This window comes from Halyomorpha halys, unplaced genomic scaffold, assembly GCF_000696795.3.
Source record: "Halyomorpha halys isolate HHAL.00 unplaced genomic scaffold, Hhal_1.1 Scaffold1368.1, whole genome shotgun sequence".
NCBI lineage: Eukaryota > Metazoa > Arthropoda > Insecta > Hemiptera > Pentatomidae > Halyomorpha > Halyomorpha halys.
Genome location: NW_027109134.1, coordinates 307,883 through 321,700, shown reverse-complemented (window position 1 = coordinate 321,700; position 13,818 = coordinate 307,883). Strand labels below are relative to the sequence as shown.

The window sequence follows — 13,818 nt, the reverse complement described above, 5'->3', positions numbered from 1 at the left end:
GTAGTTATTCCCCTGAGCTAGCTATCATACCTTCCATATTTTTGCAGTTATTTCCCTGAGCTAGCTATCCTACCTTCCATATTTTTGTAGTTATTTTCCTGAGCTAGCTATCCTACCTTACACTCCTTCTTTATCTCCGGAATGTAACTAAGCCGATAATATTTATCGGATGTAGCGGTGTCCAGCTGACAGGCGAGCTAACAAATACCTTTTTGGGTCTACATCCTATGCAATAATTTCGTTTAAAAACTCTTTAACCTTCCTTTATTTATTGCAAGGGGTTAGGTCTTGAATTCATAAAAAGCATAAGAAGTGAAACAATGTTATAAATTAGGTAATTTCAGGGCTGCTTACTGTCTGAAAATAGTATTTCCTGAAAATTCTCTTTTTTTTTTGTAGATATGCCTTTCTACTGATTACAAAATTGCCTATAATTCCAATTTTAATAATTAGACATTTGAGAATAAATTTATGGAACGAGACTTTCCATTAAAGTAAATTCATTTTTCGCATGGATAAGGAAAAGAAGAAGATGGAATTCCCATAAAATTTATAATAGACCATTTTTACACTAATTCTCAACTTTCCTCGATTTCGGTCCAAATCGTAAGAGCAATTTTTGAAGGAAGTATAGATATTTCAAGAAAAATACCAGAAGGTCCGATAGAGAAAAATAAACTTTCTCTATTCATTTCTTCTTGTATTTCATCCCTTTTAAACAATCAACAAGGTCCCAAATAGTTTTATCTACATATTAAAGTTATTCCACTCATATCTACCTCTCCAAATTTTCAAATTAACTCGTTTTTTACTTTAATAATATTTATTGCCAGGCTTAATTCTTTTACAACACCCAACAACTTTGTTATATGTAATAGTTTCCATTCATCCACCTATATATGTACATAATATTAGTATGTATGATGGTATATGAATTTCTAAAAGAAGAGAGGAAGAAGAAGTTGAATGGAAGAAGACAGGACAGACGAGGTGGAAGATCGTGCCGCTGCATTAAGCAGCCACAGCGGTCACTCCGGATAGTCCCCGTAAAGCGACCAACCTTTACTAATACCTTTTACTACCAGCCATTTTCCTTAGTTTATATTTCTTATTCTTACCTTTAATTATTCGTTTTATCTCACAATGTCACATACTCATAATAAGGTCCCTAGAATCCTATTATAATGGACCTTAAATTATACATATGACTTACATTGTTAGCCACACTTCCATAACTCTTTTATTGTAATATGCTTTTTAGTCATTTATATTTTTCTTTTAAATTTATAATTAAAATAAAACGTGGAAGAACAAAATACTAGAGACCGAACGGAAATCGTCTAGTTATAAGGGAAAAATGAGATGTTATTTTAAAATGAAAAGTCTTATTTTCAAAAATTTAATCTCAAGACGAACACAAATAACTTTATATGAAAACTCTCATATCCGCTCTGTGCTTACCTCCTGTACGGAAACCTAAAATACCTCTAAAGTGAAAAGCAAGAACCTCCAAAGTTCATCGGACATTTTAGTAATAATAATAAAGTATATGTATACAGATATCATTGCATTAATAAAATAAAATAGATTTCGCTGAACAGGTTATATCTTGAAATAAAAAAACATGCTATGTCCAAATTGCTTATGACAGAATCTTAAAGCGTAGGAGCGTACTTGCAACAACTTATTGGAAGGGGTGTGAACTCAAAAATTCCATAGAATTTTTCCCCCTGGTACGGATTTGAGCGGTCGGTTAAACCAGATTATGGCGTGGATGGAGATGATTCTAGATTCGATAGGAGGAAAATTCGGTTGGATACAATATAAGTTGGATAAAGAGTGCTGTCAGTTAAGCGAAAACTAATAAAAAAAAATTTTTTTATTGCCAACATTGTGGCTTAAATTGTCAACTTTCATGAGGGTTAAGCACAAACAAGTCTAGATAAGTATGTAACATAACAAAAAATTGCAGAGCAAGAAGATTATAAGATAAAAATCATTATGAAAGTACAAGAATATGAAAAAAAATATATGAAAAATTAAAATATTGTAGGTAAATAAAGAAAAACTAAAAATACAAGAAATGTGAGAAAGAAAACTATATTCAAGGTATAATGAAAAGTGTGAATATTCGTATGAAAAAAAATTACAAAACTATATTTACAAGACCTATAGAACCCAAAAGAATAAATAGTAAAATAAAAAATAATAATATATGATGGACATAAATTAATAACCTATATAAAGAAAATGAATAAGAATGGGAGTGAAGAGTTAAGGATATGGTGAAAAGAAGAAAGAGACACACTGGGTCGGAGGATGGAAACTCAAACTGATACATGACTTTAAAATACCAAGCACTCTTTTCGAAATAAAGGTTTTTAAATATAAGTTTTGAGCGCACAATAGACCTTATAGACAGTGCTTATTGCCATTTATAAAACAACAAAAAATATAAATATATATACATTTTATTTTTTCAATACAATAAATAAAACCAAGAAAGAACAATGCTCACCTTGTATCCACCCGTTGTCAAACCCGCGTTCCTTTTTGCAAGAACACACTTCATCCTGATGAAGAAGGCCCTTTCCATCTCGAACTCTGAACGAAAGAAACATCAGATAAATAATTTGCATAATTCGACTGGGTTGCAGTTAGTAACAAGCTGATACTGACCTTGCAGGAGGTGGTGGTGGTGCAGCGGCTGGTGGAGGGACAGTACCGAAGACATCTCTTCGTGGTCGTTGGGGTGGATGTATTCGAACATGCTGTTGCCGGTCAGTTCCACCTGGAGCACGGCTATAGGTAAGAGCCTTTTATTCACAAACGTAAACCACACACTCATAATAATGCATTTTATTAATAACAATTAACATTGCATCGTTTAAATTGAGGACGGTTTGCTAGGTCCAGGGTTAGAACTAGTTGTAAACTAACACTACCCTAAACTACTTACAAGGTTCAGACTACATAAACTAAGCTTAACTCAGGAATAAGATTAACCCATTACAAGGTTCTGACTACATAAACTAAGATTAACTCAGGAATAAGATTAACCCAGTTTAATTTGAGGATAAACGAGAACCGGTAATACCATTTTTATTCAGTTTAGTAATAGTTAAATACTGGAGTATTTTAGGTTAGATTAAATCCAAGACTTCATTAACCATTGAATTAACAGCCAGAGCTTAGTTTACAAACAATTTTCACTGGACGACCTTTATGCTACTTGCCTATCCCCAGAATAAGAATTATTTTAAAAATACAGATAATTGAGGATATAAAAATAAGAAGTTAAAATTTTACAAATAAATGAGAAATCATATGAATTCTTTTCTTTTTTTGTTCTCGAAATAAAACTGCATGAAACTGATTTCGACTAAATTGTTCCCTTTTATTATGCAGAGTTATAAGGAGGTTTTAAGCAGTACAGAATTGCTGCCCGCTTGCTTTATACAAGATATTGGAGGGCCAAAATCTTTATATTTAATCTGTTTTTCATTGAAAAAATGGCAAATTAAAAAATTAAACCTCTAATTTTTGTTCTTTAGAGATTTTTTTAAAATTTTTATCTGCAGTTTTTAGTAAAAAGGGTGGGCATACTAAAATTTTATTTTATTATTAATATATCAAGAGATCAGATACATCGCTTCCTATTTTCTTCTGATCTAAATATTTCATACTGTACTCGATCTGACAGAATCTTGAAGTAATGATAAGTGTGATTATTATTTACTTTATTATAATTTGTAAAAGAGCTTTCTTAATAAATAAAGTTATTATCAATTAATTAAATAGTTAAAACCTTTCTAGGTCTGGCGCAGTCAGCCATCTTGTGAACGTAGGACCTAACACATATGACATATGACTTATACTTTATAGACATAAAGTCGAGTAATGTAACTTTATTTTTACAGAACTCAGATGGTGAGGATGTTTCTCATATGATCTTTTTTAAAATGAGGAGCTCTAACAGAGTGTCTCAGAAGGTTCACTCAATATAGCTGTTTATAGGAAGGTTCATCGGTAAAACCACACACACATAACATAATCAGGCTATAAATAATACTTTGTTCATTAGTATTTGCAAAAAAAATCAATAATCTACAAATATCTAATATTAATAAGGTCAAATACATGATAATGGCACACGTGTTTCTCGAGTAACTTTATGAACCGTTGCTGTACAAAGAACCATCAAACTTAAGTTGCCAAATTAACACTAATAATTAAAATGTTTTCAAGCAGTTAAATATATTTATTGTCAATCATAAAATTGAAAATTTGGAGTAGAAATGCTATTGATGATGAAAAGACAACTTTTAATCTGGTTAAAAAGTGTTAGTACACTAATTAGAAAATAAATTAGAGAGTGTATTATAGTATAAAAGAGGGGGAATCATACAACTATCAATCCAAATTTCTAAATTTATTTTACTATTATTATTCATTAAGTCAACTAAAAGCTATGAAAATAAACTACTATTGAATCAACTCAACATGTCCTCGCTCCCTCACCTTTCGCCAGTTCAATCGGAGAAGTGTAACTGTACTTCAATTACACATCGATAGTCCAAGAACCCATAAGAAGAAAAAAATCAGTTATCTCACCCCAATTTTTCAATGCTTTAATGAAAACTATTTATAGTTACAAGTCAAAATTGGTGAGTCTGCCAGGTATAGTTAGGAGGAATAAATATTGGCGGTTGTTGCAAAACGTAAGAAAAAATTAAGTTTTCGTTGGAAGCGCATATTTTATCTACCAACAACACTAAACACCGAATTACCAATCATTTATAGAAGAGTGAATTCGCTAAAATATGAGCCCTAAATGAGCTTTTCACGTTAAATAGTTCCCGAGATAGAATTTTTCAAAAGCAATATTTCATAACAAATTAAGGAAAAATCATTAGTTTGTGACTCTATTTTGGGAAATCTATATTTCACGAACCATTAGACGTGAAGATCTCTATTAAGCATAGTTTAATCTGCTATAAAGTAGTTTATGGCGTTTATCTTCATGGTAGTAGTAGTTTTCATGATCTTTGTCAAAAGAAATTCACAAGATGCAGATTTTCTTGTTGTAGTTGTAAAGATTGTGATCCAGTTCTTTCGGACAAAACTTTATGTTCATGAAAAACTATATCTGAGAAACCATTAGACGTACAGATGTCTGTTATCACCCACATTAAAGGTAGAGTAATGTAGTTTAAACTAGTTTATGGAGTTTATCTTTGTAGGAATAGTAGTTTTCATGATATTGCCTACAAAGATAAATGAACTATTGAACGTAAATAGCTCTATTAGGGCCCATATTTGAGCAATTCTACTCTACTTTAAATGATGTCCTGTTAGATTTTCTTGTGTTATAGGTAGTTATGAATATAAGATTTGAAAGAAAAATAACTGACTTTTTTCTCACCGGATCTTGCATTATTAGGATCTTCTCCAATACCATCCACACACTGAAGTTTCAAGTAGGCCTCAAGAGTATGCTGTCGTAAGTACATGTAGTCCTCAAGAGTATGCTGTCGTAAGTACATGTAGGCCTCTAGAGTATGCTGTCGTAAGTACATGTAGGCCTCTAGAGTATGCTATCGTAAGTACATTTATTCATGTTTTTTTTTTTTGTTTTTTTTTACCATCTGGTCCCCATCATTCGTCCGACTAGGCCCATCAGATATAGTATGCCCAGTGTAGCCTACAATTTTTCAATTGAATGAGCTTTACAATTACATTAAGAGTAAGTTATATTGCTCTAGGTAGAACCATTTTTCATTGAGCAAATTACTACATATTTTGTGTGGTGAATAAATTTTTGAAAGATTTTTTATTTATTTGTGAATGAAAAACTTCGGATTCCTTAAAGGTTCTTAGGTTTGCTAACTTCAGAATCCTCGCCTTTGACTATTGAGATCTTTTTTAGACAACAGTACATTAGCGCCTCGGAAAGTTGTGATATAGAAAAGATTTGATTTATATCGCGCACTTGCTGGGAATGTAATCTATTGGTCTAACTGTTTACATCCGAAGATGTAAGATGGATCCTATTGTGAGAGAATAGACTTCTATCAAACACAATGTTTTTTGCGTGAAGTTAACAATTCTCAGACCATTGGTTTACTGATAATTGTGAAATAAATTGCCATTGCCAACGTTTGCGTTGAAATTATCTACTATTGTAAATGTTACCGGGCAAGGACCTAATTATTTGTTTTAACCAGCCAGCCATAGTACTCTTCATAGCTTGTTCTTCTGATGTTTCTATCGGACCATGACAGCTAAACAGTGTATAACTGAAAAACTTTCCCTTTAACGCTGAAGGGACTTTTACAACATTTAGGTCAATGGCATAAACATTGATAAGAGAAGATAATGACCGATTTTTATGAATGGGAGGGACAAACATAGTAAAATCTCGTTCCGTGGTTCTTGCCTCCCAGGTGGTGGCGCTTGTGTCCATATGAGTGATAGAATTAAAAAAGTAAAAGTTCTTAAAATTTTGCATACATAATATGTAAGTAAATTAAGTGTCAAAACTTCCTAATTTAACAGTTAACACTCTCAACTTTTTTTTTGTAATTATTGGATAAACAATCAACAATAATTAAAGAAACATACCTGGGATAGGCCTAAGTGCACTGAAGCTGTCTCTGATATGTACATGATTTTACCATCTGGAGCGACGACGAATATGAAACCATCGAGAGTCTAAAACATAAAAAATAATACATTTAAATATATAAACGACCTGGTTCTATGATATTATAAAATTATTAATTAAAATAAAAAATTGATTTCTACTCCAGTAAAAAGTTATGAGGTACAAGATATACCATCTGGTTTTATTGGTTCTTTAATAATTCAGTACAGTAACTAATATACGGGGTAATACTCTTTATTTTAATAATATCCAGTACCTTTAACAATGCTACGTTATCAATCAATTCCTTACACACGAAAACATTTATTTATTGTCGTTGCAAAGCGAAATGACATAATAGGTTTTTTGAGATTTCCTGTTCCTAACTGAATATGTTAAGTTATTTATTAAAAACGATTGATTAGTGTGGTATTTCAAAATTATTAATATGAATTAAAGATCAAAACAAGAAAAAATTCTCTATATATTCCGTAAACGCTTTGTTCAGGAGATATTTACGTCTAAAGATTTTCATTGTTATGAATTATTTAGGTTAAAATAAATAGATTAATATGTGTTACAACTACTTTATCAATGAAGCGTAAAAACTAACATTCATATTTAATGAAGTTCATGGTTTGTTTGTTTGGTTGTTTAGTGGCGCCAAACTTCATTGGTCATCAAAGCCATGTATATTTTATTTAATTTTGCTAATATTCGTTAAATTTTATTTATTTCTTGATTTGATTATTTTATTTATTTATTTTTTTCATCCGATCAAGTTATATTTTTATCAGTAAATTTTGTGATTTCAAAAACCGAAACACCAATTCTATTGCCTTATCATCGTCTCCAATGGTTTTTGAGATATCTTGGCTTAGTCCCAAGCTATTGAGGTGTGGTGTAAAATATGGTGACTTGAGCATTATGATCTTCATGGTGACTTGAGCATTATGACAAACTCGGCGTCTTTCTTCCATAGCAGCAGTGGGCGAACAGCACTGGATATGTGTTATTAATTCGTAAGTATCAATTATGCTTCTTCATAATGAATCAAGGTTATTAACCAGGCTTGTATTGAATATTTGTTTAATGTCACCTCCTCTCCCCCCCCCTCCCCACAAAAAATATATATATAAAATAAAATAAATGAATAATAAAAAAAAAACATGGGTTCAAACATGGAGAGCGTGACAATAACACATATTCTGTGCCGCCAGACCATTGCTGCTATTGAAGTAAGACCCACCTTAATGCTCAAGGTGATCACTTTGTCAATATTAAGGTAAAACCAACTTTTTTTTTATCTATTCTTCTATAGATATATTATATTATATATATACATATTAAATTAAACTAATTTTCCTTGATGAGGTATAACCAGCCCTACAAAACCGCACATCAATAAGACGAATGGTCCTTTGGCCCGTTAACATAAAACACTTCGTTAAAAGGACAAGGGGCACGAGCCCGCATAATTGAAGGGCTTTCAGATGAACAAGTCGAAAACTTGACTTGCGGCCTTCCTCACAACTTCATTTCCTCTTCAGTAATTGAATGTTCTAGGACAACCTGTTTTCATGAATTTTAAACGGCACTGCCCTTGCTGGGGGAAACATAACTCACAAGTGCTGTCTCGTTTGGATGTCTATCAAAGATCGTAACCAATCGGGAAACCGGTTGTTATAATCACATTCGAGTTGTACGCAAAATCATTAAAATCTATTCTATAGATGGCTTTTATGTTTGTGAATTTAATAATTATTAATTCAAGTATTTTATAGTTATTTTGTCTAACTTAATTTAAAGATCTAAGATTTTTTTTTTTTTAGTTTGTTTGCATGACCCTCTTCCTAGTCATGTCTGAAATATGGGTTGAGTTATCAAGAGGTAACCAGCCTATTCTGACTATGCTGAGATATGGTCAAGTTTTATTTTTGAGGGGTCACCACAGAAATGAAAAGTCGACCCAGGCCCGATTCGAACCGGCGCCGTCGCGAGGAAGTCCCTTATTAACTCCCTCAGCTATAAACGGCCCTATTTTATAGGCACTGTCAAACAATAAAATATCAGTATTATTTATATTTAATACAATAAATATAGAACTACTTACCTGAAGAAGATGAGATCCAAGCTCCCTAATGGTCGCCTCCCTGGGTTGTGATTGTGGCGCGGCACCCCACGCATCGCCAAGGCCTATTAGCACCATCATTATAAAACAGTTTCAGTAAGGAAATTGATTAATTTAATACTTCACAAACTATAGATTTTTAAAACATTCTAACCATTAAACTAATAATTAAGAGAACACCGACAAAAAAAAAGCAATAAAAATTCTATAATCCTTTTTTTATTTTTAATTTGATTAGTATTTTTCTGACTACATTATGTTATATTTAACAAAATTAAATAAGACAATAATAATTATATGAATGAGATGAAAATAATAATAATGAATAAATAACTAATGGTTAAATAATAATGAATAATATGTAATAGTAATAATAATGGTTAAATAATAATGAATAAATAACTAAATAAATAATAATGATTAAATAATAAAAAAATAAAAAATGTTTATGCATGATAGCATGAAAATTTATTGTTTACAAATATATATCCACATCCTTGATTATCATTCTTCATAATCAAGGGGGTGGATATGTAATTGATATCTGAATGAAGTTAAGGATGAAGTTTTACGTAAAGATATGGGTACGATAGTCCAGAATGTAGTAACTGAAACAGTAAATAATTTTTCAAAAAAAGCAGTTCCCTGGGAAGAGATGTACAAATCGGTAGGTTGAGTTCTTGCACTTAAGAGGTGGATAAACAAAGGGTGAGGATGGTTTTTTGGTTCTTAAGGATTGGAATAAGTCTGTAATAAAAGAAGTTATTGGTTTCGAATACTAAGAAATAAGAAATCAACTATCCTAGGAATAGCGGTGAGAGATATGAGAACGTTGAGGAATACCGAAGACGAATCTTATGGAGCAGTTCATCAATCTTTCCTGTTGAACTAGAAACATTTAATAAATAAAATATAAAATCATCAATTTTCCAAAGAAGTTGACAACTGATATGACCTTGAAACACGATTTCATTGATTGTCTGTTTCGTTTACGACCTTATCTATAAATAGTTGCCTATTTGGGAATGAAAATATTATTTGAACAGCCAAAAACCAAGTAATACTTTTTAGTTGTTTTCAAAGGTAATTTTCTCTTTGTATGAACTATTTTTAAGAAGTTTATACGCAATAGAAATACAATATTATATCTCAATAATGTTTCAAATTTTAACAAAATGTTTTTCTGGATTCAGTAGAGCGCTTCAAGTTATATTGCACAAATTTAAACTGCATACAGCATGTGCTATATTAGGAAATTCCGTTTTTAATGCCAGATCCATGAGTCTAATTTTGAGAAGAGAACGTCAAAATAATTTGCCATTCAGCAGATATACTCAACAATGTTATTCACCTCTAATTTTATAGCAAATACCTTAAAGACGAGATAAACATGTCTACATAGAAGTTACTTAATTGAATTGGATTGAATCTTGGACACGCTTTTACTCAGTTATATCAAACCGAACCTTGTTTGACAGAATTCAATACCCTTTTAAATCTATATCTAAACCAGGTGGAAAATAATGTTTAAAATCAAAATACATTTTTTTTTCTTTTTTAAAAATATATTTTGTCATTTTAATAACTGAAGCTGTTTTGGTTGAATCAATAAATGCTTCGCAATTGCTAGTTTTAGGGATGTAGATAAATCAATTGAATACAATTGGAAGTTTGATATAAATTAATATATTTAATTATTTACACATTGGATTAATGATTTAATTAATTGCTTATTGTATCCATTTAGTTTAAAGTGGTAAATTAAATAATATAATAAAAATATATGGTAGACAAATATTATAACTTCTATACGACTCAATTAATCTACACCAAACTTAGCAGTGGTCTCGGCTCTACAAACCGCACACAACGGTATTCAATTAGAGAGATTAGAACCGGTGAAAAAAAATAAAATTTTGAAAAGTTTTTCTTTATTTGAAGCCATTATTTCATCGTTATAATGATATTAAATCTACATTGTGGTAAGATAGGTTCAAAGGGCAAACATTCAGCTTTCTGATAGTTGTATTAACGTAGCAATTGGATAGAAAGTAAACAAGTTACAGGCAAGTTATAGCCTATAACCTGCATATAGAATAAATAGGGATAGCTTATAACCTAGCATATAGAATAAATAGGCATAGCCTATAACCTATCATATAGAATAAACAGGAATAGCCTATAACCTACCATATAGAATAAATAGGAATAGCCTATAACCTAGCATATAGAATAAATAGAAATAGCCTATAACCTATCATATAGAATAAACAGGAATAGCCTATAACCTACCATATAGAATAAATAGGAATAGCCTATAACCTAGCATATAGAATAAATAGAAATAGCCTATAACCTAGCATATAGAATAAACAGGAATAGCCTATAACCTAGCATATAGAATAATCATGAGAGATAGTTGACCGTGGATGATTTATACGAGGAGAAGATGGTTGGGGGGTGCGATCAAAATAAAAAAATAAGAGGAAGTAACTTAAAGAAAAATAAAATTGAGAAAAAGATTATTTTTCTTTCCATAATTTTAATTTTTAAATAATTAATAAACTAATATATTCATATTTTTTTGCATTATATAACTTCATTTTTATTTTATGTCCTTTAAGTTATGTTATTTTAACTACTTATTCAAATACCTATGTATACATTTTATTTTCCATTTCTTTCATCACTTTATTTTATTAATTTCATTCTATACAATTATTTACTTATGTCATTCTGTTTATATTTTATTTTTTATTTTCTGTATTCATTGGTTGTTATCTTGTTCTGTTCTTAGCCCTCAGGAAGGCTAGAAATTCTGGCCAAAACGTTGGCACAATTAAATAGTTACTTCAACTTATTTGTGTTTTATTTTGACCGCACCCCAACCATCTTCTCCTCGTATAGCATATAGAATAAATAGGAATATCCGGGAAAACCATGAGCATTTAGCAAAAAGCCCCATGACAACCGGATGGCAGCGCATCAAGTACCAACAAGCAAATATTGGTTTTTATATATTAGATTAATGTAGAGCCCTCAATATTTATTATCAAAAATGTATTTCATTTTGTGGTATTGTATAATAGCCAGTAAGCCAGCCTATGGGTTGGCCTTAAGGCTGTACTTATCCCAACCTCTTTGTCAAAACAATACAAAAGAACGAATCAACACTAGCAACCTCTTCCCTCTGATAAGTTCTAGATCTCTATGACAACTGACATTAATTTATATATACGGAGCCCTATTCTCTCAATTTTTGTCGAACCGCTATCAAATAAATAACGAATACAAAGGATTAATAGCCTTCAAAAAGCACCGCAGGATCGGAAAGGCGGCGCTCACGAGCATAGGGCGCCAATTACAGAGGAGCCGGTGACACGGAACCAGAAGTCAAACGCCGGTGTACTAATGATTGTGAAGGCAGTGTTGATTTAAAGGGCCGCTGCAGGGGACCAATCAGCGCTGTTGTTAGCGGCGCGTGCCCCCTTTGTCTACCGGCTGTCTGCTCTCATTAGTCGGGCAGCTCTAGTTCTCGACCGATCTGCCCCTCGGGCACATCTAGATCTAGTTAGAGGTGTCCCCTTCGTCTGCTCAATGGAACATTATCAACTACTTCGAATTCGGTACGGGCAGCAGCTCCTGTGTCGAAATTTTAATTCAAACCACACGCTACTAAAAATTTTAAATCATCAGGAAACACTGAACCCAAGAGGCGAAAAAAGGCAGTTATCTCACCCCAATTTTTGATTACTTTAATGAAAACTGTGTATAATTAATAGCCAAAATTGATGAGTCTGCCAAGTATAGGTAGGGGGAATAAAAATTGGCGGCTGTTTCAAAGCGATACAAATTTTTTTTTTTTCATTCGGAGCTCTATATCTATATATAAAAGTAAGAACAACACAAGAAAACCTAAGAGAATGTCATTTAAAGAAGAGCAAATTTGCTAAAATATGAGCCCTAATAGAGTTATTTACGTTAAATAGTTTTCGAGATATAGCTTTTTAAAAAGCAACATTTCATAAAAATGTTGTATGGGACGTACTGAAAGATCAGTAGTTAGTGAATTTATTATGAAAAATCTATATCTCAAAAACCATTTGACGTACAGATGTCTATTAGCACTCAAATTAAAGCTAGTTTAATGAGCCATAAAGTATTTTATGTTTATCTTCGTAGGAGTAATAGTTTACATGAAATTTAAAATAAATTGATATATAGTTGTTCGGACAAATTTTCATTTGCCAAATTTATATTCATATGTGAATATCATAAAAACTACTACCACTACGAAGATAAGTGTCATAAACTACTTTATAGTAAGTTAACATTCCTTTATTTTGAGTGTTGGCAGACGTATGTGCGTCTTATGGATCTAGAGATACATTTTTTCAAATATCCAACATTTTATACAAACAACTATAAATGGAGAATATTTAGGTAGAACTATCTGGCCAGAAACAGAATAAATTTCAGAAACAGTTGTTTCTTATTATTGAATTAAATTATTATTTTTGATACAACAAAAAAGCTATGCATACCTTTGCAGACATCATGCTTTTTAATCTATATCTCTCGGATTTATTTACTATACGTTACTTTGTTCCTAATGTACTTCAATTCTAGCTGGAAAGATCAGGACGAAAATTATCCGAATTGGCGACTGAAGTTGTTGTCACAAAAAATAATCATTCTTTTAGTCGTTAGATGTAACTGACACAAAAAAAAGAATTGGAAAAATAATAATTATTTTTCCGTCGCTATAATTGTCTGTTCGAAAAGTCAGATATGTAAAGCTACCACAGAGGGCGAGGGAAGAGGGATTCACGCCGTTTTTCAATTTCAGGTGCTTTTTAAATGTTGCTCTAATTAACTATATTAAATTCTGCTCTTCTCGTTTTAAGCAATTATTTCAATAGTGATATAGGACTGTCGCTCTCTGGGGGGTCTTAGTGGGGCGGATCCGAACGAGAAGAATTGAAATGTGTGAAAACACGTTTTGTAAAACACAATAGTTCTAATATATTTTTTATATTAT

At 31.6% G+C, this 13,818-nt stretch overlaps 1 protein-coding gene across 1 annotated transcript in view; it reads right to left on the bottom strand.

The window, feature by feature from the left end:
• Positions 1-13,818, bottom strand: part of LOC106689467 (single-minded homolog 1) — a gene marked incomplete in the record, with an annotated part of 86,049 nt that overhangs the window by 9,419 nt on the left and 62,812 nt on the right. Inside the window, 4 exon segments of the mRNA XM_067047331.1 lie at positions 2,519-2,604; positions 2,680-2,791; positions 6,625-6,714; positions 8,760-8,842. Coding sequence (XP_066903432.1) covers positions 2,519-2,604; positions 2,680-2,791; positions 6,625-6,714; positions 8,760-8,842 — 371 coding nt within the window.